The following is a 25,016-nucleotide window of genomic DNA, read 5'->3' on the forward strand; positions in this document are numbered from 1 at the left end:
AGAGAGAGTTAGCTTTAGCAGTGCGGAGAGCCTCCGTGACACAGAGAAGAGCAGTCTCAGTTGAATGCGCAGTCTTGAAACCTGACTGATTAGGATCAAGAAGGTCATTCTGAGAGAGATAGCAGGAGAGCTGGCCAAGGACGGCACGTTCAAGAGTTTTGGAGAGAAAAGAAAGAAGGGATACTGGTCTGTAGTTGTTGACATCGGAGGGATCGAGTGTAGGTTTTTTCAGAAGGGGTGCAACTCTCGCTCTCTTGAAGACGGAAGGGACGTAGCCAGCGGTCAAGGATGAGTTGATGAGCGAGGTGAGGAAGGGGAGAAGGTCTCCGGAAATGGTCTGGAGAAGAGAGGAGGGGATAGGGTCAAGTGGGCAGATCCCTCAGGAGACCATCCGCCACCTCATCAGGAGCATGCCCAGGCGTTGTAGGGAGGTCATACAGGCACGTGGAGGCCACACACACTACTGAGCCTCATTTTGACTTGTTTTAAGGGCATTACATCAAAGTTGGATCAGCCTGTAGTGTGGTTTTCCACTTTAATTTTGAGTGTGACTCCAAATCCAGACCTCCATGGGTTGATAAATTGGATTTCCATTGATTCTTTTTGTGTGATTTTGTTGTCAGCACATTCAACTATGTAAAGAAAAAAGTATTTAATAAGATTATTTCTTTCATTCAGATCTAGGTTGTGTTGTTTAAGTATTCCCTTTATTTTTTTGAGCAGTATATTTTAGCTCCCATCAAAATGTATCTTTTCCCTTAGGAATTGGCTGATGTATTTTATACATGTGGCGCATTACATGTTAAATCTTAAAATAATAGACATTTAATAAGTGTGAAGCAGATGTGTGGAATGGGTCTAAAGGTGAGGCTTGGTATATGAGAAAGGAGTATCCCCGAGCCAGATAGCATTTGTTGTGAAGACTGTTCCAATTGTATAGAAAGCAGGGTTTGGCCCCTAAGACCAGGTTCTTCTCATCAGCTATCCATACCAGAGACATCTCCTTCCTGGTACCTCATAGTACAGAAACGCCAGCTCATTCTATGTAATGCAGGCTGTAGGTTCTATCACTGAGCCATCATAAATCAATTGCCAGCGCGAAGCCCCAGGGGCCGAACTCAGGCCACACAGACACAGAAGAGAGAGTACTGAGAAACCTTAGTCGATGAATAAACAATATTAAAACATCATCTTGTAATTTTCTACCAAACTCCCTTAACCCTGTTGTCTAGGTCTTAATTGGACATTTGTTTTAACTCCCACCTTGTGATTAAGGTAATTAAGTCTAGTAGAGGGAGGTGGTCTATCTAGTAGAGAGAGGGAGGTAGTCTAGTCCTTGTATTAATCTGTCATTTTACCAGGTAAATTGACTGAGAACACATTCTCATTTACAGCAACAACCTGGGGAATAGTTACAGGGGAGAGGAGGGGGATGAATGAGCCAATTGGAAACTGGGGATGATATGTGGGACAGCTTGGACATTTTTGCCAGGACACCAGGGTTAACACCCCTACTCTTATGATAAATGCCATGGGATCTTCAGTGACCACAGAGAGTCAGGACACCTGTTCAACATCCCATCTGAAAGATGGCACCCTACACAGTGCAGTGCAGTGTCACAATCACTGCCCTGGGGTATTGGGATATTTTTTTTTTTTTTAGACTAGAGGAAAGAGTGCCTCCTACTGGCCCTCCAACACCACTTCCAGCAGCACCTGGTCTCCCATCCAGGGACTAACGCTGCTTAGCTTCAGAAGCTGGGATGCAGTGCAGTATGCTGCTGGCTCTCTGTAGTCTCCTGTGACAGACTGTTAATATAAATATCAAATAGCATGACCAGCACACGCAAGATTTGGTTCTGGGTTGCCAGATTACTATATCATAAACTAGAATTCTTCTAAAACCCAAATGGGATCAGATCAAGTCACCACAATGTATTTTATATTAGTGACTTTTAGAAGTCTATAGCTACTTTATGAACTATATGTTTATAAAATGTATTCTGAAACCCCAAATTATGTTCTAGTAAGAAAAATCCATCTCATTCATCATCATTTGAAAAGATCCATGATCTGAAGATCAATTTCAATGTTGAACACAATCATAGCTTTCAATCGATTATATGCCAAAAGAAGAAATTGAGTCCACAGATGGAAATACAGATTGAAAAGACATCTCTTACCAGGACAGTGAGGGTTATTGGGCCTGCTATGTCTGCGGCTTTGGCCATGGAGATGTTCCCCGTCTCCTCATCGATCTGGAAGATGCTGCCTTCATTCCCTGGGAGGGAAAGATACACAAACCATGAAGTCAAGATCAGTCTGTTATGAAATACAGAGGAGAAACAGACAGACAGCAAAACTACATTACTGTGGGGATGACAGCAAAACTAGATTACTGTGGAGAGAACAGCAAAACTAGATTACTGCGGGGAGAACATCAAAACTAGATTACTGTGGGGAGAACATCAAAACTACATTACTGTGGGGATGACAGCAAACCTAGATTACTGTGGGGAGAACATCAACACTACATTACTGTGGGGATGACAGCAAAACTAGATTACTGTGGGGATGACAGCAAAACTACATTACTGTGGAGAGAACATCAAAACTAGATTACTGTGGGGATCACAGCAAAATTAGATTACTGTGGGGATCACAGCAAAACTAGATTACTGTGGAAAGAACAGCAAAACTAGATTACTGTGGGGATGACAGCAAAACTAGATTACTATGGGGATGACAGCAAAACAAGATTACTGTGGGGAGATCATCACAACTAGATTACTGTTGGGAGAACATCTAAACTAGATTACTGAGGGGAGAACATCAAAACTAGATTACTGTGGGGATGACAGTAAAACTAGATTACTGTGGGGAGAACATCAAAACTACATTACTGTGGGGAGAACATCAAAACTACATTACTGTGGGGGTGACAGCAAAACTAGATTACTGTGGAAAGAACAGCAAAACTAGATTACTGTGGGGATGACAGCAAAACTAGATTACTGTGGGGATGACAGCAAAACTAGATTACTGTGGGGATCACAGCAAAACTAGATTACTGTGGGGATCACAGCAAAACTAGATTACTGTGGAGAGAACAGCAAAACTAGATTACTGTGGGGATGACAGCAAAACTAGATTACTGTGGGGAGAACATCAAAACTAAATTACTGTGGGGATGACAGCACAGCTAGATTACTGTGGGGATGACAGCAAAACTAGATTACTGTGGGGATCACAGCAAAACTAGATTACTGTGGGGATGACAGTAAAACTAGATTACTGTGGAGAGAACAGCAAAAATTTATTACTTTGGGGATGACAGCAAAACTAGATTACTGTGGGGATCACAGCAAAACTAGATTACTGTGGAGAGAACAGCAAAACTAGATTACTGTAGGGAGAACATCAAAACTACATTACTGTGGGGGTGACAGCAAAACTAGATTACTGTGGAAAGAACAGCAAAACTAGATTACTGTGGGGATGACAGCAAAACTAGATTACTGTGGGGATGACATCAAAACTAGATTACTGTGCAGAGAACAGCAAAACTAGATTACTGTGGGGATGAGAGCAAAACTAGATTACTGTGGGGAGATCATCACAACTAGATTACTGTTGGGAGAACATCTAAACTAGATTACTGTGGGGAGAACATCAAAACTAGATTACTGTGGGGAACACAGCAAAACTAGATTACTGTGGAGAGAACAGCAAAACTAGATTACTGTGGGGATGACAGCAAATCTAGATTACTGTGGGGAGAACATCAAAACTAAATTACTGTGGGGTTGACAGCAAAACTAGATTACTGTGGGGATGACAGCAAAACTAGATTACTGTGGGGATCACAGCAAAACTAGATTACTGTGGAGAGAACAGCAAAACTAGATTACTGTGGAGAGAACAGCAAAACTAGATTACTGTGGGGATGACAGCAAAACTAGATTACTGTGGGGATGACAGCAAAACTAGATTACTGTGGGGATCACATCAAAACTAGATTACTGTGGGGAGAACAGCAAAACTAGATTACTGTGGGGATGACAGCAAAACTAGATTACTGTGGGGATGACAGCAAAACTAGATTACTGTGGGGATGACAGCAAAACTAGATTACTGTGGGGATGACAGCAAAACTAGATTACTGTGGGGAGAACATCAAAACTAGATTACTGTGGGGAGAACATCAAAACTACATTACTGTGGGGGTGACAGCAAAACTAGATTACTGTGGAAAGAACAGCAAAACTAGATTACTGTGGGGATGACAGCAAAACTAGATTACTGTGGGGATGACATCAAAACTAGATTACTGTGCAGAGAACAGCAAAACTAGATTACTGTGGGGATGAGAGCAAAACTAGATTACTGTGGCGAGATCATCACAACTAGATTACTGTTGGGAGAACATCTAAACTAGATTACTGTGGGGAGAACATCAAAACTAGATTACTGTGGGGAACACAGCAAAACTAGATTACTGTGGGGATCACAGCAAAACTAGATTACTGTGGAGAGAACATCAAAACTACATTACTGTGGGGGTGACAGCAAAACTAGATTACTGTGGAAAGAACAGCAAAACTAGATTACTGTGGGGATGACAGCAAAACTAGATTACTGTGGGGATGACATCAAAACTAGATTACTTTGCAGAGAACAGCAAAACTAGATTACTGTGGGGATGAGAGCAAAACTAGATTACTGTGGGGAGAACATCAAAACTACATTACTGTGGGGGTGACAGCAAAACTAGATTACTGTGGAAAGAACAGCAAAACTAGATTACTCTGGGGATGACAGCAAAACTAGATTACTGTGGGGATGACATCAAAACTAGATTACTGTGCAGAGAACAGCAAAACTAGATTACTGTGGGGATGAGAGCAAAACTAGATTACTGTGGGGAGATCATCACAACTAGATTACTGTTGGGAGAACATCTAAACTAGATTACTGTGGGGAGAACATCAAAACTAGATTACTGTGGGGAACACAGCAAAACTAGATTACTGTGGAGAGAACAGCAAAACTAGATTACTGTGGGGATGACAGCAAATCTAGATTACTGTGGGGAGAACATCAAAACTAAATTACTGTGGGGTTGACAGCAAAACTAGATTACTGTGGGGATGACAGCAAAACTAGATTACTGTGGGGATCACAGCAAAACTAGATTACTGTGGAGAGAACAGCAAAACTAGATTACTGTGGAGAGAACAGCAAAACTAGATTACTGTGGGGATGACAGCAAAACTAGATTACTGTGGGGATGACAGCAAAACTAGATTACTGTGGGGATCACATCAAAACTAGATTACTGTGGGGAGAACAGCAAAACTAGATTACTGTGGGGATGACAGCAAAACTAGATTACTGTGGGGATGACAGCAAAACTAGATTACTGTGGGGATGACAGCAAAACTAGATTACTGTGGGGATGACAGCAAAACTAGATTACTGTGGGGAGAACATCAAAACTAGATTACTGTGGGGAGAACATCAAAACTACATTACTGTGGGGGTGACAGCAAAACTAGATTACTGTGGAAAGAACAGCAAAACTAGATTACTGTGGGGATGACAGCAAAACTAGATTACTGTGGGGATGACATCAAAACTAGATTACTGTGCAGAGAACAGCAAAACTAGATTACTGTGGGGATGAGAGCAAAACTAGATTACTGTGGCGAGATCATCACAACTAGATTACTGTTGGGAGAACATCTAAACTAGATTACTGTGGGGAGAACATCAAAACTAGATTACTGTGGGGAACACAGCAAAACTAGATTACTGTGGGGATCACAGCAAAACTAGATTACTGTGGAGAGAACATCAAAACTACATTACTGTGGGGGTGACAGCAAAACTAGATTACTGTGGAAAGAACAGCAAAACTAGATTACTGTGGGGATGACAGCAAAACTAGATTACTGTGGGGATGACATCAAAACTAGATTACTTTGCAGAGAACAGCAAAACTAGATTACTGTGGGGATGAGAGCAAAACTAGATTACTGTGGGGAGAACATCAAAACTACATTACTGTGGGGGTGACAGCAAAACTAGATTACTGTGGAAAGAACAGCAAAACTAGATTACTGTGGGGATGACAGCAAAACTAGATTACTGTGGGGATGACATCAAAACTAGATTACTGTGCAGAGAACAGCAAAACTAGATTACTGTGGGGATGAGAGCAAAACTAGATTACTGTGGGGAGATCATCACAACTAGATTACTGTTGGGAGAACATCTAAACTAGATTACTGTGGGGAGAACATCAAAACTAGATTACTGTGGGGAACACAGCAAAACTAGATTACTGTGGAGAGAACAGCAAAACTAGATTACTGTGGGGATGACAGCAAATCTAGATTACTGTGGGGAGAACATCAAAACTAAATTACTGTGGGGTTGACAGCAAAACTAGATTACTGTGGGGATGACAGCAAAACTAGATTACTGTGGGGATCACAGCAAAACTAGATTACTGTGGAGAGAACAGCAAAACTAGATTACTGTGGAGAGAACAGCAAAACTAGATTACTGTGGGGATGACAGCAAAACTAGATTACTGTGGGGATGACAGCAAAACTAGATTACTGTGGGGATCACATCAAAACTAGATTACTGTGGGGAGAACAGCAAAACTAGATTACTGTGGGGATGACAGCAAAACTAGATTACTGTGGGGATGACAGCAAAACTAGATTACTGTGGGGATGACAGCAAAACTAGATTACTGTGGGGATGACAGCAAAACTAGATTACTGTGGGGAGAACATCAAAACTAGATTACTGTGGGGAGAACATCAAAACTACATTACTGTGGGGGTGACAGCAAAACTAGATTACTGTGGAAAGAACAGCAAAACTAGATTACTGTGGGGATGACAGCAAAACTAGATTACTGTGGGGATGACATCAAAACTAGATTACTGTGCAGAGAACAGCAAAACTAGATTACTGTGGGGATGAGAGCAAAACTAGATTACTGTGGCGAGATCATCACAACTAGATTACTGTTGGGAGAACATCTAAACTAGATTACTGTGGGGAGAACATCAAAACTAGATTACTGTGGGGAACACAGCAAAACTAGATTACTGTGGGGATCACAGCAAAACTAGATTACTGTGGAGAGAACATCAAAACTACATTACTGTGGGGGTGACAGCAAAACTAGATTACTGTGGAAAGAACAGCAAAACTAGATTACTGTGGGGATGACAGCAAAACTAGATTACTGTGGGGATGACATCAAAACTAGATTACTTTGCAGAGAACAGCAAAACTAGATTACTGTGGGGATGAGAGCAAAACTAGATTACTGTGGGGAGATCATCACAACTAGATTACTGTTGGGAGAACATCTAAACTAGATTACTGTGGGGAGAACATCAAAACTAGATTACTGTGGGGAACACAGCAAAACTAGATTACTGTGGAGAGAACAGCAAAACTAGATTACTGTGGGGATGACAGCAAATCTAGATTACTGTGGGGAGAACATCAAAACTAAATTACTGTGGGGTTGACAGCAAAACTAGATTACTGTGGGGATGACAGCAAAACTAGATTACTGTGGGGATCACAGCAAAACTAGATTACTGTGGAGAGAACAGCAAAACTAGATTACTGTGGGGATGACAGCAAAACTAGATTACTGTGGGGATGACAGCAAAACTAGATTACTGTGGGGATGACATCAAAACTAGATTACTGTGCAGAGAACAGCAAAACTAGATTACTGTGGGGATGAGAGCAAAACTAGATTACTGTGGCGAGATCATCACAACTAGATTACTGTTGGGAGAACATCTAAACTAGATTACTGTGGGGAGAACATCAAAACTAGATTACTGTGGGGAACACAGCAAAACTAGATTACTGTGGGGATCACAGCAAAACTAGATTACTGTGGAGAGAACATCAAAACTACATTACTGTGGGGGTGACAGCAAAACTAGATTACTGTGGAAAGAACAGCAAAACTAGATTACTGTGGGGATGACAGCAAAACTAGATTACTGTGGGGATGACATCAAAACTAGATTACTTTGCAGAGAACAGCAAAACTAGATTACTGTGGGGATGAGAGCAAAACTAGATTACTGTGGGGAGATCATCACAACTAGATTACTGTTGGGAGAACATCTAAACTAGATTACTGTGGGGAGAACATCAAAACTAGATTACTGTGGGGAACACAGCAAAACTAGATTACTGTGGAGAGAACAGCAAAACTAGATTACTGTGGGGATGACAGCAAATCTAGATTACTGTGGGGAGAACATCAAAACTAAATTACTGTGGGGTTGACAGCAAAACTAGATTACTGTGGGGATGACAGCAAAACTAGATTACTGTGGGGATCACAGCAAAACTAGATTACTGTGGAGAGAACAGCAAAACTAGATTACTGTGGGGATGACAGCAAAACTAGATTACTGTGGGGATGACAGCAAAACTAGATTACTGTGGGGATCACATCAAAACTAGATTACTGTGGGGAGAACAGCAAAACTAGATTACTGTGGGGATGACAGCAAAACTAGATTACTGTGGGGATGACAGCAAAACTAGATTACTGTGGGGAGAACATCAAAACTAGATTACTGTGGGGAGAACATCAAAACTACATTACTGTGGGGGTGACAGCAAAACTAGATTACTGTGGAAAGAACAGCAAAACTAGATTACTGTGGGGATGACAGCAAAACTAGATTACTGTGGGGATGACATCAAAACTAGATTACTGTGCAGAGAACAGCAAAACTAGATTACTGTGGGGATGAGAGCAAAACTAGATTACTGTGGGGAGATCATCACAACTAGATTACTGTTGGGAGAACATCTAAACTAGATTACTGTGGGGAGAACATCAAAACTAGATTACTGTGGGGAACACAGCAAAACTAGATTACTGTGGAGAGAACAGCAAAACTAGATTACTGTGGGGATGACAGCAAATCTAGATTACTGTGGGGAGAACATCAAAACTAAATTACTGTGGGGTTGACAGCAAAACTAGATTACTGTGGGGATGACAGCAAAACTAGATTACTGTGGGGATCACAGCAAAACTAGATTACTGTGGAGAGAACAGCGAAACTAGATTACTGTGGGGATGACAGCAAAACTAGATTACTGTGGGGATGACAGCAAAACTAGATTACTGTGGGGAAAACATCAAAACTAGATTACTGTAGGGAGAACATCAAAACTACATTACTGTGGGGGTGACAGCAAAACTAGATTACTGTGGAAAGAACAGCAAAACTAGATTACTGTGGGGATGACAGCAAAACTAGATTACTGTGGGGATGACATCAAAACTAGATTACTGTGCAGAGAACAGCAAAACTAGATTACTGTGGGGATGACAGCAAAACTAGATTACTGTGGGGAGATCATCAAAACTAGATTACTGTTGGGAGAACATCTAAACTAGATTACTGTGGGGAGAACATCAAAACTAGATTACTGTGGGGATCACAGCAAAACTAGATTACTGTGGAGAGAACAGCAAAACTAGATTACTGTGGAGATGACAGCAAAACTAGATTACAGTGGGGATCACAGCAAAACTAGATTACTGTGGGGAGAACATCAAAACTAGATTACTGTGGGGATGACAGCAAAACTAGATTACTGTGGGGATGACAGCAAAACTAGATTACTGTGGGGAGAACATCAAAACTAGATTACTGTGGGGAGAACATCAAAACTACATTACTGTGGTGGTGACAGCAAAACTAGATTACTGTGGAAAGAACAGCAAAACTAGATTACTGTGGGGATGACAGCAAAACTAGATTACTGTGGGGATGACATCAAAACTAGATGACTGTGGGGATCACAGCAAAACTAGATTACTGTGGGGATCACAGCAAAACTAGATTACTGTGGAGAGAACAGCCAAACTAGATTACTGTGGGGATTACAGCAAAACTAGATTACTGTGGGGAGAACATCAAAACTAGATTACTGTGGGGATGACAGCAAAACTAGATTACTGTGGGGATGACAGCAAAACTAGATTACTGTGGGGATCACAGCAAAACTAGATTCCTGTGGGGATGACAGCAAATCTAGGTTACTGTGGAGAGAACAGCAAAGCTAGATTACTATGGGGATGACAGCAAAACTAGATTACTGTGGGGATGACAGCAAAACTAGATTACTGTGGGATCATAGCAAAACTAGATTGCTGTGGGGATGACAGCAAAACTAGATTACTGTGGGGAGAACATCAAAACTAGATTACTGTGGGGATGACAGCAAAACTAGATTACTGTGGGGAGAACATCAACACTACATTACTGTGGGGATGACAGCAAAACTACATTACTGTGGGGATGACAGCAAAACTAAATTACTGTGGAGAGAACATCAAAACTATATTACTGTGGGGATCACAGCAAGACTAGATTACTGTGGGGATCACAGCCAAACTAGATTACTGTGGAAAGAACTGCAAAGCTAGATTACTGTGGGGATGACAGCAAAACTAGATTACTGTGGGGAGATCATCACAACTAGATTACTGTGGGGAGAACATCAAAACTACATTACTGTGGGGATGACAGCAAAACTAGATTACTGTGGAAAGAACAGCAAAACTAGATTACTGTGGGGATGACAGCAAAACTAGATTACTGTGGGGATGACAGCAAAACTAGATTACTGTGGGGATGACAGCAAAACTAGATTACTGTGGGGAGAACATCAAAACTAGATTACTGTGGGGAGAACATCAAAACTACATTACTGTGGGGGTGATAGCAAAACTAGATTACTGTGGAAAGAACAGCAAAACTAGATTACTGTGGGGTTGACAGCAAAACTAGATTACTGTGGGGATGACATCAAAACTAGATTACTGTGGAGAGAACAGCAAAACTAGATTACTGTGGGGATGACAGCAAAACTAGATTACTGTGGGGAGATCATCACAACTAGATTACTGTTGGGAGAACATCTAAACTAGATTACTGTGGGGAGAACATCAAAACTAGATTACTGTCGGGATGACAGTAAAACTAGATTACTGTGGGAAGAACATCAAAACTACATTACTGTGGGGAGAACATCAAAACTACATTACTGTGGGGGTGACAGCAAAACTAGATTACTGTGGAAAGAACAGCAAAACTAGATTACTGTGGAGATGACAGCAAAACTAGATTACTGTGGGGATTACAGCAAAACTAGATTACTGTGGGGATCACAGCAAAACTAGATTACTGTGGGGATCACAGCAAAACTAGATTACTGTGGGGAGAACATCAAAACTACATTACTGTGGGGATGACAGCAAACCTAGATTACTGTGGGGAGAACAGCAAAACTAGATTACTGTGGGGATTACAGCAAAACTAGATTACTGTGGAGAGAACAGCAAAACTAGATTACTGTGGGGATTACAGCAAACCTAGATTACTGTGGGGAGAACATCAAAACTAGATTACTGTGGGGATGACAGCAAAACTAGATTACTGTGGGGATCACAGCAAATCTAGATTACTGTGGGGATCACAGCAAAACTAGATTACTGTGGGGATGACAGTAAAACTAGATTACTGTGGAGATAACAGCAAAAATTGATTACTTTGGGGATGACAGCAAAACTAGATTACTGTGGGGATCACAGCAAAACTAGATTACTGTGGAGAGAACAGCAAAACTAGATTACTGTGGGGATGACAGCAAAACTAGATTACTGTGGGGATGACAGCAAAACTAGATTACTGTGGGGAGAACATCAAAACTAGATTACTGTGGGGAGAACATCAAAACTACATTACTGTGGGGGTGACAGCAAAACTAGATTACTGTGGAAAGAACAGCAAAACTAGATTACTGTGGGGATGACAGCAAAACTAGATTACTGTGGGGATGACATCAAAACTAGATTACTGTGCAGAGAACAGCAAAACTAGATTACTGTGGGGATGAGAGCAAAACTAGATTACTGTGGGGAGATCATCACAACTAGATTACTGTTGAGAGAACATCTAAACTAGATTACTGTGGGGAGAACATCAAAACTAGATTACTGTGGGGAACACAGCAAAACTAGATTACTGTGGAGAGAACAGCAAAACTAGATTACTGTGGGGATGACAGCAAATCTAGATTACTGTGGGGAGAACATCAAAACTAAATTACTGTGGGGTTGACAGCAAAACTAGATTACTGTGGGGATGACAGCAAAACTAGATTACTGTGGGGATCACAGCAAAACTAGATTACTGTGGAGAGAACAGCAAAACTAGATTACTGTGGGGATGACAGCAAAACTAGATTACTGTGGGGATGACAGCAAAACTAGATTACTGTGGGGAGAACATCAAAACTAGATTACTGTGGGGAGAACATCAAAACTACATTACTGTGGGGGTGACAGCAAAACTAGATTACTGTGGAAAGAACAGCAAAACTAGATTCCTGTGGGGATGACAGCAAAACTAGATTACTGTGGGGATGACATCAAAACTAGATTACTGTGCAGAGAACAGCAAAACTAGATTACTGTGGGGATGACAGCAAAACTAGATTACTGTGGGGAGATCATCAAAACTAGATTACTGTTGGGAGAACATCTAAACTAGATTACTGTGGGGAGAACATCAAAACTAGATTACTGTCGGGATGACAGAAAAACTAGATTACTGTGGGGATGACAGCAAAACTAGATTACTGTGGGGAGAACATCAAAACTACATTACTGTGGGGATGACAGCAAACCTAGATTACTGTGGGGAGAACATCAACTCTAAATTACTGTGGAGAGAACATCAAAACTAGATTACTGTGGGGATCACAGCAAAATTAGATTACTGTGGGGATCACAGCAAAACTAGATTACTGTGGAAAGAACAGCAAAACTAGATTACAGTGGGGATGACAGCAAAACTAGATTACTGTGGGGATGACAGCAAAACAAGATTACTGTGGGGAGATCATCACAACTAGATTACTGTTGGGAGAACATCTAAACTAGATTACTGAGGGGAGAACATCAAAACTAGATTACTGTGGGGATGACAGTAAAACTAGATTACTGTGGGGAGAACATCAAAACTACATTACTGTGGGGAGAACATCAAAACTACATTACTGTGGGGTGACAGCAAAACTAGATTACTGTGGAAAGAACAGCAAAACTAGATTACTGTGGGGATGACAGCAAAACTAGATTACTGTGGGGATGACAGCAAAACTAGATTACTGTGGGGATCACAGCAAAACTAGATTACTGTGGGGATCACAGCAAAACTAGATTACTGTGGAGAGAACAGCAAAACTAGATTACTGTGGGGATGACAGCAAAACTAGATTACTGTGGGGAGAACATCAAAACTAAATTACTGTGGGGATGACAGCACAGCTAGATTACTGTGGGGATGACAGCAAAACTAGATTACTGTGGGGATCACAGCAAAACTAGATTACTGTGGGGATGACAGTAAAACTAGATTACTGTGGGGATGACAGTAAAACTAGATTACTGTGGAGAGAACAGCAAAAATTGATTACTTTGGGGATGACAGCAAAACTAGATTACTGTGGGGATCACAGCAAAACTAGATTACTGTGGAGAGAACAGCAAAACTAGATTACTGTGGGGATGACAGCAAAACTAGATTACTGTGGGGATGACAGCAAAACTAGATTACTGTGGGGAGAACATCAAAACTAGATTACTGTGGGGAGAACATCAAAACTACATTACTGTGGGGGTGACAGCAAAACTAGATTACTGTGGAAAGAACAGCAAAACTAGATTACTGTGGGGATGACAGCAAAACTAGATTACTGTGGGGATGACATCAAAACTAGATTACTGTGCAGAGAACAGCAAAACTAGATTACTGTGGGGATGAGAGCAAAACTAGATTACTGTGGGGAGATCATCACAACTAGATTACTGTTGAGAGAACATCTAAACTAGATTACTGTGGGGAGAACATCAAAACTAGATTACTGTGGGGAACACAGCAAAACTAGATTACTGTGGAGAGAACAGCAAAACTAGATTACTGTGGGGATGACAGCAAATCTAGATTACTGTGGGGAGAACATCAAAACTAAATTACTGTGGGGTTGACAGCAAAACTAGATTACTGTGGGGATGACAGCAAAACTAGATTACTGTGGGGATCACAGCAAAACTAGATTACTGTGGAGAGAACAGCAAAACTAGATTACTGTGGGGATGACAGCAAAACTAGATTACTGTGGGGATGACAGCAAAACTAGATTACTGTGGGGAGAACATCAAAACTAGATTACTGTGGGGAGAACATCAAAACTACATTACTGTGGGGGTGACAGCAAAACTAGATTACTGTGGAAAGAACAGCAAAACTAGATTCCTGTGGGGATGACAGCAAAACTAGATTACTGTGGGGATGACATCAAAACTAGATTACTGTGCAGAGAACAGCAAAACTAGATTACTGTGGGGATGACAGCAAAACTAGATTACTGTGGGGAGATCATCAAAACTAGATTACTGTTGGGAGAACATCTAAACTAGATTACTGTGGGGAGAACATCAAAACTAGATTACTGTGGGGATGACAGAAAAACTAGATTACTGTGGGGATGACAGCAAAACTAGATTACTGTGGGGAGAACATCAAAACTACATTACTGTGGGGATGACAGCAAACCTAGATTACTGTGGGGAGAACATCAACTCTAAATTACTGTGGAGAGAACATCAAAACTAGATTACTGTGGGGATCACAGCAAAATTAGATTACTGTGGGGATCACAGCAAAACTAGATTACTGTGGAAAGAACAGCAAAACTAGATTACTGTGGGGATGACAGCAAAACTAGATTACTGTGGGGATGACAGCAAAACAAGATTACTGTGGGGAGATCATCACAACTAGATTACTGTTGGGAGAACATCTAAACTAGATTACTGAGGGGAGAACATCAAAACTAGATTACTGTGGGGATGACAGTAAAACTAGATTACTGTGGGGAGAACATCAAAACTACATTACTGTGGGGAGAACATCAAAACTACATTACTGTGGGGTGACAGCAAAACTAGATTACTGTGGAAAGAACAGCAAAACTAGATTACTGTGGGGATGACAGCAAAACTAGATTACTGTGGGGATGACAGCAAAACTAGATTACTGTGGGGATCACAGCAAAACTAGATTACTGTGGGGATCACAGCAAAACTAGATTACTGTGGAGAGAACAGCAAAACTAGATTACTGTGGGGATGACAGCAAAACTAGATTACTGTGGGGAGAACATCAAAACTAAATTACTGTGGGGATGACAGCACAGCTAGATTACTGTGGGGATGACAGCAAAACTAGATTACTGTGGGGATCACAGCAAAACTAGATTACTGTGGGGATGACAGTAAAACTAGATTACTGTGGAGAGAACAGCAAAAATTGATTACTTTGGGGATGACAGCAAAACTAGATTACTGTGGGGATCACAGCAAAACTAGATTACTGTGGAGAGAACAGCAAAACTAGATTACTGTAGGGAGAACATCAAAACTACATTACTGTGGGGGTGACAGCAAAACTAGATTACTGTGGAAAGAACAGCAAAACTAGATTACTGTGGGGATGACAGCAAAACTAGATTACTGTGGGGATGACATCAAAACTAGATTACTGTGCAGAGAACAGCAAAACTAGATTACTGTGGGGATGAGAGCAAAACTAGATTACTGTGGGGAGATCATCACAACTAGATTACTGTTGGGAGAACATCTAAACTAGATTACTGTGGGGAGAACATCAAAACTAGATTACTGTGGGGAACACAGCAAAACTAGATTACTGTGGAGAGAACAGCAAAACTAGATTACTGTGGGGATGACAGCAAATCTAGATTACTGTGGGGATCACAGCAAAACTAGATTACTGTGGGGATGACAGTAAAACTAGATTACTGTGGAGAGAACAGCAAAAATTGATTACTTTGGGGATGACAGCAAAACTAGATTACTGTGGGGATCACAGCAAAACTAGATTACTGTGGAGAGAACAGCAAAACTAGATTACTGTGGGGATGACAGCAAAACTAGATTACTGTGGGGATGACATCAAAACTACATTACTGTGGGGAGAACAGCAAAACTAGATTACTGTGGGGATGACATCAAAACTAGATTACTGTGCAGAGAACAGCAAAACTAGATTACTGTGGGGATGACAGCAAAACTAGATTACTGTGGGGAGATCATCAAAACTAGATTACTGTTGGGAGAACATCTAAACTAGATTACTGTGGGGAGAACATCAAAACTAGATTACTGTCGGGATGACAGAAAAACTAGATTACTGTGGGGATGACAGCAAAACTAGATTACTGTGGGGAGAACATCAAAACTACATTACTGTGGGGATGACAGCAAACCTAGATTACTGTGGGGAGAACATCAACTCTAAATTACTGTGGAGAGAACATCAAAACTAGATTACTGTGGGGATCACAGCAAAATTAGATTACTGTGGGGATCACAGCAAAACTAGATTACTGTGGAAAGAACAGCAAAACTAGATTACAGTGGGGATGACAGCAAAACTAGATTACTGTGGGGATGACAGCAAAACAAGATTACTGTGGGGAGATCATCACAACTAGATTACTGTTGGGAGAACATCTAAACTAGATTACTGAGGGGAGAACATCAAAACTAGATTACTGTGGGGATGACAGTAAAACTAGATTACTGTGGGGAGAACATCAAAACTACATTACTGTGGGGAGAACATCAAAACTACATTACTGTGGGGTGACAGCAAAACTAGATTACTGTGGAAAGAACAGCAAAACTAGATTACTGTGGGGATGACAGCAAAACTAGATTACTGTGGGGATGACAGCAAAACTAGATTACTGTGGGGATCACAGCAAAACTAGATTACTGTGGGGATCACAGCAAAACTAGATTACTGTGGAGAGAACAGCAAAACTAGATTACTGTGGGGATGACAGCAAAACTAGATTACTGTGGGGAGAACATCAAAACTAAATTACTGTGGGGATGACAGCACAGCTAGATTACTGTGGGGATGACAGCAAAACTAGATTACTGTGGGGATCACAGCAAAACTAGATTACTGTGGGGATGACAGTAAAACTAGATTACTGTGGGGATGACAGTAAAACTAGATTACTGTGGAGAGAACAGCAAAAATTGATTACTTTGGGGATGACAGCAAAACTAGATTACTGTGGGGATCACAGCAAAACTAGATTACTGTGGAGAGAACAGCAAAACTAGATTACTGTGGGGATGACAGCAAAACTAGATTACTGTGGGGATGACAGCAAAACTAGATTACTGTGGGGAGAACATCAAAACTAGATTACTGTGGGGAGAACATCAAAACTACATTACTGTGGGGGTGACAGCAAAACTAGATTACTGTGGAAAGAACAGCAAAACTAGATTACTGTGGGGATGACAGCAAAACTAGATTACTGTGGGGATGACATCAAAACTAGATTACTGTGCAGAGAACAGCAAAACTAGATTACTGTGGGGATGAGAGCAAAACTAGATTACTGTGGGGAGATCATCACAACTAGATTACTGTTGAGAGAACATCTAAACTAGATTACTGTGGGGAGAACATCAAAACTAGATTACTGTGGGGAACACAGCAAAACTAGATTACTGTGGAGAGAACAGCAAAACTAGATTACTGTGGGGATGACAGCAAATCTAGATTACTGTGGGGAGAACATCAAAACTAAATTACTGTGGGGTTGACAGCAAAACTAGATTACTGTGGGGATGACAGCAAAACTAGATTACTGTGGGGATCACAGCAAAACTAGATTACTGTGGAGAGAACAGCAAAACTAGATTACTGTGGGGATGACAGCAAAACTAGATTACTGTGGGGATGACAGCAAAACTAGATTACTGTGGGGAGAACATCAAAACTAGATTACTGTGGGGAGAACATCAAAACTACATTACTGTGGGGGTGACAGCAAAACTAGATTACTGTGGAAAGAACAGCAAAACTAGATTCCTGTGGGGATGACAGCAAAACTAGATTACTGTGGGGATGACATCAAAACTAGATTACTGTGCAGAGAACAGCAAAACTAGATTACTGTGGGGATGACAGCAAAACTAGATTACTGTGGGGAGATCATCAAAACTAGATTACTGTTGGGAGAACATCTAAACTAGATTACTGTGGGGAGAACATCAAAACTAGATTACTGTGGGGATGACAGAAAAACTAGATTACTGTGGGGATGACAGCAAAACTAGATTACTGTGGGGAGAACATCAAAACTACATTACTGTGGGGATGACAGCAAACCTAGATTACTGTGGGGAGAACATCAACTCTAAATTACTGTGGAGAGAACATCAAAACTAGATTACTGTGGGGATCACAGCAAAATTAGATTACTGTGGGGATCACAGCAAAACTAGATTACTGTGGAAAGAACAGCAAAACTAGATTACTGTGGGGATGACAGCAAAACTAGATTACTGTGGGGATGACAGCAAAACAAGATTACTGTGGGGAGATCATCACAACTAGATTACTGTTGGGAGAACATCTAAACTAGATTACTGAGGGGAGAACATCAAAACTAGATTACTGTGGGGATGACAGTAAAACTAGATTACTGTGGGGAGAACATCAAAACTACATTACTGTGGGGAGAACATCAAAACTACATTACTGTGGGGTGACAGCAAAACTAGATTACTGTGGAAAGAACAGCAAAACTAGATTACTGTGGGGATGACAGCAAAACTAGATTACTGTGGGGATGACAGCAAAACTAGATTACTGTGGGGATCACAGCAAAACTAGATTACTGTGGGGATCACAGCAAAACTAGATTACTGTGGAGAGAACAGCAAAACTAGATTACTGTGGGGATGACAGCAAAACTAGATTACTGTGGGGAGAACATCAAAACTAAATTACTGTGGGGATGACAGCACAGCTAGATTACTGTGGGGATGACAGCAAAACTAGATTACTGTGGGGATCACAGCAAAACTAGATTACTGTGGGGATGACAGTAAAACTAGATTACTGTGGAGAGAACAGCAAAAATTGATTACTTTGGGGATGACAGCAAAACTAGATTACTGTGGGGATCACAGCAAAACTAGATTACTGTGGAGAGAACAGCAAAACTAGATTACTGTAGGGAGAACATCAAAACTACATTACTGTGGGGGTGACAGCAAAACTAGATTACTGTGGAAAGAACAGCAAAACTAGATTACTGTGGGGATGACAGCAAAACTAGATTACTGTGGGGATGACATCAAAACTAGATTACTGTGCAGAGAACAGCAAAACTAGATTACTGTGGGGATGAGAGCAAAACTAGATTACTGTGGGGAGATCATCACAACTAGATTACTGTTGGGAGAACATCTAAACTAGATTACTGTGGGGAGAACATCAAAACTAGATTACTGTGGGGAACACAGCAAAACTAGATTACTGTGGAGAGAACAGCAAAACTAGATTACTGTGGGGATGACAGCAAATCTAGATTACTGTGGGGATCACAGCAAAACTAGATTACTGTGGGGATGACAGTAAAACTAGATTACTGTGGAGAGAACAGCAAAAATTGATTACTTTGGGGATGACAGCAAAACTAGATTACTGTGGGGATCACAGCAAAACTAGATTACTGTGGAGAGAACAGCAAAACTAGATTACTGTGGGGATGACAGCAAAACTAGATTACTGTGGGGATGACAGCAAAACTAGATTACTGTGGGGAGAACATCAAAACTAGATTACTGTGGGGAGAACATCAAAACTACATTACTGTGGGGGTGACGGCAAAACTAGATTACTGTGGAAAGAACAGCAAAACTAGATTACTGTGGGGATGACAGCAAAACTAGATTACTGTGGGGATGACATCAAAACTAGATTACTGTGCAGAGAACAGCAAAACTAGATTACTGTGGGGATGAGAGCAAAACTAGATTACTGTGGGGAGATCATCACAACTAGATTACTGTTGAGAGAACATCTAAACTAGATTACTGTGGGGAGAACATCAAAACTAGATTACTGTGGGGAACACAGCAAAACTAGATTACTGTGGAGAGAACAGCAAAACTAGATTACTGTGGGGATGACAGCAAATCTAGATTACTGTGGGGAGAACATCAAAACTAAATTACTGTGGGGTTGACAGCAAAACTAGATTACTGTGGGGATGAAAGCAAAACTAGATTACTGTGGGGATCACAGCAAAACTAGATTACTGTGGAGAGAACAGCAAAACTAGATTACTGTGGGGATGACAGCAAAACTAGATTACTGTGGGGATGACAGCAAAACTAGATTACTGTGGGGAGAACATCAAAACTAGATTACTGTGGGGAGAACATCAAAACTACATTACTGTGGGGGTGACAGCAAAACTAGATTACTGTGGAAAGAACAGCAAAACTAGATTCCTGTGGGGATGACAGCAAAACTAGATTACTGTGGGGATGACATCAAAACTAGATTACTGTGCAGAGAACAGCAAAACTAGATTACTGTGGGGATGACAGCAAAACTAGATTACTGTGGGGAGATCATCAAAACTAGATTACTGTTGGGAGAACATCTAAACTAGATTACTGTGGGGAGAACATCAAAACTAGATTACTGTGGGGATGACAGAAAAACTAGATTACTGTGGGGATGACAGCAAAACTAGATTACTGTGGGGAGAACATCAAAACTACATTACTGTGGGGATGACAGCAAACCTAGATTACTGTGGGGAGAACATCAACTCTAAATTACTGTGGAGAGAACATCAAAACTAGATTACTGTGGGGATCACAGCAAAATTAGATTACTGTGGGGATCACAGCAAAACTAGATTACTGTGGAAAGAACAGCAAAACTAGATTACTGTGGGGATGACAGCAAAACTAGATTACTGTGGGGATGACAGCAAAACAAGATTACTGTGGGGAGATCATCACAACTAGATTACTGTTGGGAGAACATCTAAACTAGATTACTGAGGGGAGAACATCAAAACTAGATTACTGTGGGGATGACAGTAAAACTAGATTACTGTGGGGAGAACATCAAAACTACATTACTGTGGGGAGAACATCAAAACTACATTACTGTGGGGTGACAGCAAAACTAGATTACTGTGGGGATGACAGCAAAACTAGATTACTGTGGGGATCACAGCAAAACTAGATTACTGTGGGGATCACAGCAAAACTAGATTACTGTGGAGAGAACAGCAAAACTAGATTACTGTGGGGATGACAGCAAAACTAGATTACTGTGGGGAGAACATCAAAACTAAATTACTGTGGGGATGACAGCACAGCTAGATTACTGTGGGGATGACAGCAAAACTAGATTACTGTGGGGATCACAGCAAAACTAGATTACTGTGGGGATGACAGTAAAACTAGATTACTGTGGAGAGAACAGCAAAAATTGATTACTTTGGGGATGACAACAAAACTAGATTACTGTGGGGATCACAGCAAAACTAGATTACTGTGGAGAGAACAGCAAAACTAGATTACTGTAGGGAGAACATCAAAACTACATTACTGTGGGGGTGACAGCAAAACTAGATTACTGTGGAAAGAACAGCAAAACTAGATTACTGTGGGGATGACAGCAAAACTAGATTACTGTGGGGATGACATCAAAACTAGATTACTGTGCAGAGAACAGCAAAACTAGATTACTGTGGGGAGATCATCACAACTAGATTACTGTTGGGAGAACATCTAAACTAGATTACTGTGGGGAGAACATCAAAACTAGATTACTGTGGGGAACACAGCAAAACTAGATTACTGTGGAGAGAACAGCAAAACTAGATTACTGTGGGGATGACAGCAAATCTAGATTACTGTGGGGAGAACATCAAAACTAAATTACTGTGGGGTTGACAGCAAAACTAGATTACTGTGGGGATGACAGCAAAACTAGATTACTGTGGGGATCACAGCAAAACTAGATTACTGTGGAGAGAACAGCAAAACTAGATTACTGTGGGGATGACAGCAAAACTAGATTACTGTGGGGATGACAGCAAAACTAGATTACTGTGGGGATCACATCAAAACTAGATTACTGTGGGGAGAACAGCAAAACTAGATTACTGTGGGGATGACAGCAAAACTAGATTACTGTGGGGATGACAGCAAAACTAGATTACTGTGGGGAGAACATCAAAACTAGATTACTGTGGGGAGAACATCAAAACTACATTACTGTGGGGGTGACAGCAAAACTAGATTACTGTGGAAAGAACAGCAAAACTAGATTACTGTGGGGATGACAGCAAAACTAGATTACTGTGGGGATGACATCAAAACTAGATTACTGTGCAGAGAACAGCAAAACTAGATTACTGTGGGGATGAGAGCAAAACTAGATTACTGTGGGGAGATCATCACAACTAGATTACTGTTGGGAGAACATCTAAACTAGATTACTGTGGGGAGAACATCAAAACTAGATTACTGTGGGGAACACAGCAAAACTAGATTACTGTGGGGATCACAGCAAAACTAGATTACTGTGGAGAGAACAGCAAAACTAGATTACTGTAGGGAGAACATCAAAACTACATTACTGTGGGGGTGACAGCAAAACTAGATTACTGTGGAAAGAACAGCAAAACTAGATTACTGTGGGGATGACAGCAAAACTAGATTACTGTGGGGATGACATCAAAACTAGATTACTGTGCAGAGAACAGCAAAACTAGATTACTGTGGGGATGAGAGCAAAACTAGATTACTGTGGGGAGATCATCACAACTAGATTACTGTTGGGAGAACATCTAAACTAGATTACTGTGGGGAGAACATCAAAACTAGATTACTGTGGGGAACACAGCAAAACTAGATTACTGTGGAGAGAACAGCAAAACTAGATTACTGTGGGGATGACAGCAAATCTAGATTACTGTGGGGAGAACATCAAAACTAAATTACTGTGGGGTTGACAGCAAAACTAGATTACTGTGGGGATGACAGCAAAACTAGATTACTGTGGGGATCACAGCAAAACTAGATTACTGTGGAGAGAACAGCAAAACTAGATTACTGTGGGGATGACAGCAAAACTAGATTACTGTGGGGATGACAGCAAAACTAGATTACTGTGGGGATGACAGCAAATCTAGATTACTGTGGGGAGAACATCAAAACTAAATTACTGTGGGGTTGACAGCAAAACTAGATTACTGTGGGGATGACAGCAAAACTAGATTACTGTGGGGATCACAGCAAAACTAGATTACTGTGGAGAGAACAGCAAAACTAGATTACTGTGGGGATGACAGCAAAACTAGATTACTGTGGGGATGACAGCAAAACTAGATTACTGTGGGGATCACATCAAAACTAGATTACTGTGGGGAGAACAGCAAAACTAGATTACTGTGGGGATGACAGCAAAACTAGATTACTGTGGGGATGACAGCAAAACTAGATTACTGTGGGGAGAACATCAAAACTAGATTACTGTGGGGAGAACATCAAAACTACATTACTGTGGGGGTGACAGCAAAACTAGATTACTGTGGAAAGAACAGCAAAACTAGATTACTGTGGGGATGACAGCAAAACTAGATTACTGTGGGGATGACATCAAAACTAGATTACTGTGCAGAGAACAGCAAAACTAGATTACTGTGGGGATGAGAGCAAAACTAGATTACTGTGGGGAGATCATCACAACTAGATTACTGTTGGGAGAACATCTAAACTAGATTACTGTGGGGAGAACATCAAAACTAGATTACTGTGGGGAACACAGCAAAACTAGATTACTGTGGGGATCACAGCAAAACTAGATTACTGTGGAGAGAACAGCAAAACTAGATTACTGTAGGGAGAACATCAAAACTACATTACTGTGGGGGTGACAGCAAAACTAGATTACTGTGGAAAGAACAGCAAAACTAGATTACTGTGGGGATGACAGCAAAACTAGATTACTGTGGGGATGACATCAAAACTAGATTACTGTGCAGAGAACAGCAAAACTAGATTACTGTGGGGATGAGAGCAAAACTAGATTACTGTGGGGAGATCATCACAACTAGATTACTGTTGGGAGAACATCTAAACTAGATTACTGTGGGGAGAACATCAACACTAGATTACTGTGGGGAACACAGCAAAACTAGATTACTGTGGAGAGAACAGCAAAACTAGATTACTGTGGGGATGACAGCAAATCTAGATTACTGTGGGGAGAACATCAAAACTAAATTACTGTGGGGATGACAGCAAAACTAGATTACTGTGGGGATGACAGCAAAACTAGATTACTGTGGGGATCACAGCAAAACTAGATTACTGTGGAGAGAACAGCAAAACTAGATTACTGTGGGGATGACAGCAAAACTAGATTACTGTGGGGATGACAGCAAAACTAGATTACTGTGGGGATCACATCAAAACTAGATTACTGTGGGGAGAACAGCAAAACTAGATTACTGTGGGGATGACAGCAAAACTAGATTACTGTGGGGATGACAGCAAAACTAGATTACTGTGGGGAGAACATCAAAACTAGATTACTGTGGGGAGAACATCAAAACTACATTACTGTGGGGGTGACAGCAAAACTAGATTACTGTGGAAAGAACAGCAAAACTAGATTACTGTGGGGATGACAGCAAAACTAGATTACTGTGGGGATGACATCAAAACTAGATTACTGTGCAGAGAACAGCAAAACTAGATTACTGTGGGGATGAGAGCAAAACTAGATTACTGTGGGGAGATCATCACAACTAGATTACTGTGGGGAGAACATCAAAACTAGATTACTGTGGGGAGAACATCAAAACTAGATTACTGTGGGGAGAACAGCAAAACTAGATTACTGTGGGGATGACAGCAAAACTAGATTACTGTGGGGATGACAGCAAAACTAGATTACTGTGGGGATGACAGCAAAACTAGATTA

At 40.9% G+C, this 25,016-nt stretch overlaps 1 protein-coding gene across 1 annotated transcript in view; it reads right to left on the minus strand.

Moving 5' to 3' along the window:
* LOC106596711 (cadherin-related family member 5) overlaps positions 1 to 25,016 on the minus strand; it is a 146,173-nt gene that overhangs the window by 11,796 nt on the left and 109,361 nt on the right. The window contains exon 9 of the mRNA XM_045689710.1: positions 2,184 to 2,281. Coding sequence (XP_045545666.1) covers positions 2,184 to 2,281 — 98 coding nt within the window. The remainder of the gene's footprint in view (positions 1 to 2,183; positions 2,282 to 25,016) is intronic.

Source organism: Salmo salar, chromosome ssa11 (assembly GCF_905237065.1).
Source record: "Salmo salar chromosome ssa11, Ssal_v3.1, whole genome shotgun sequence".
Lineage (NCBI taxonomy): Eukaryota > Metazoa > Chordata > Actinopteri > Salmoniformes > Salmonidae > Salmo > Salmo salar.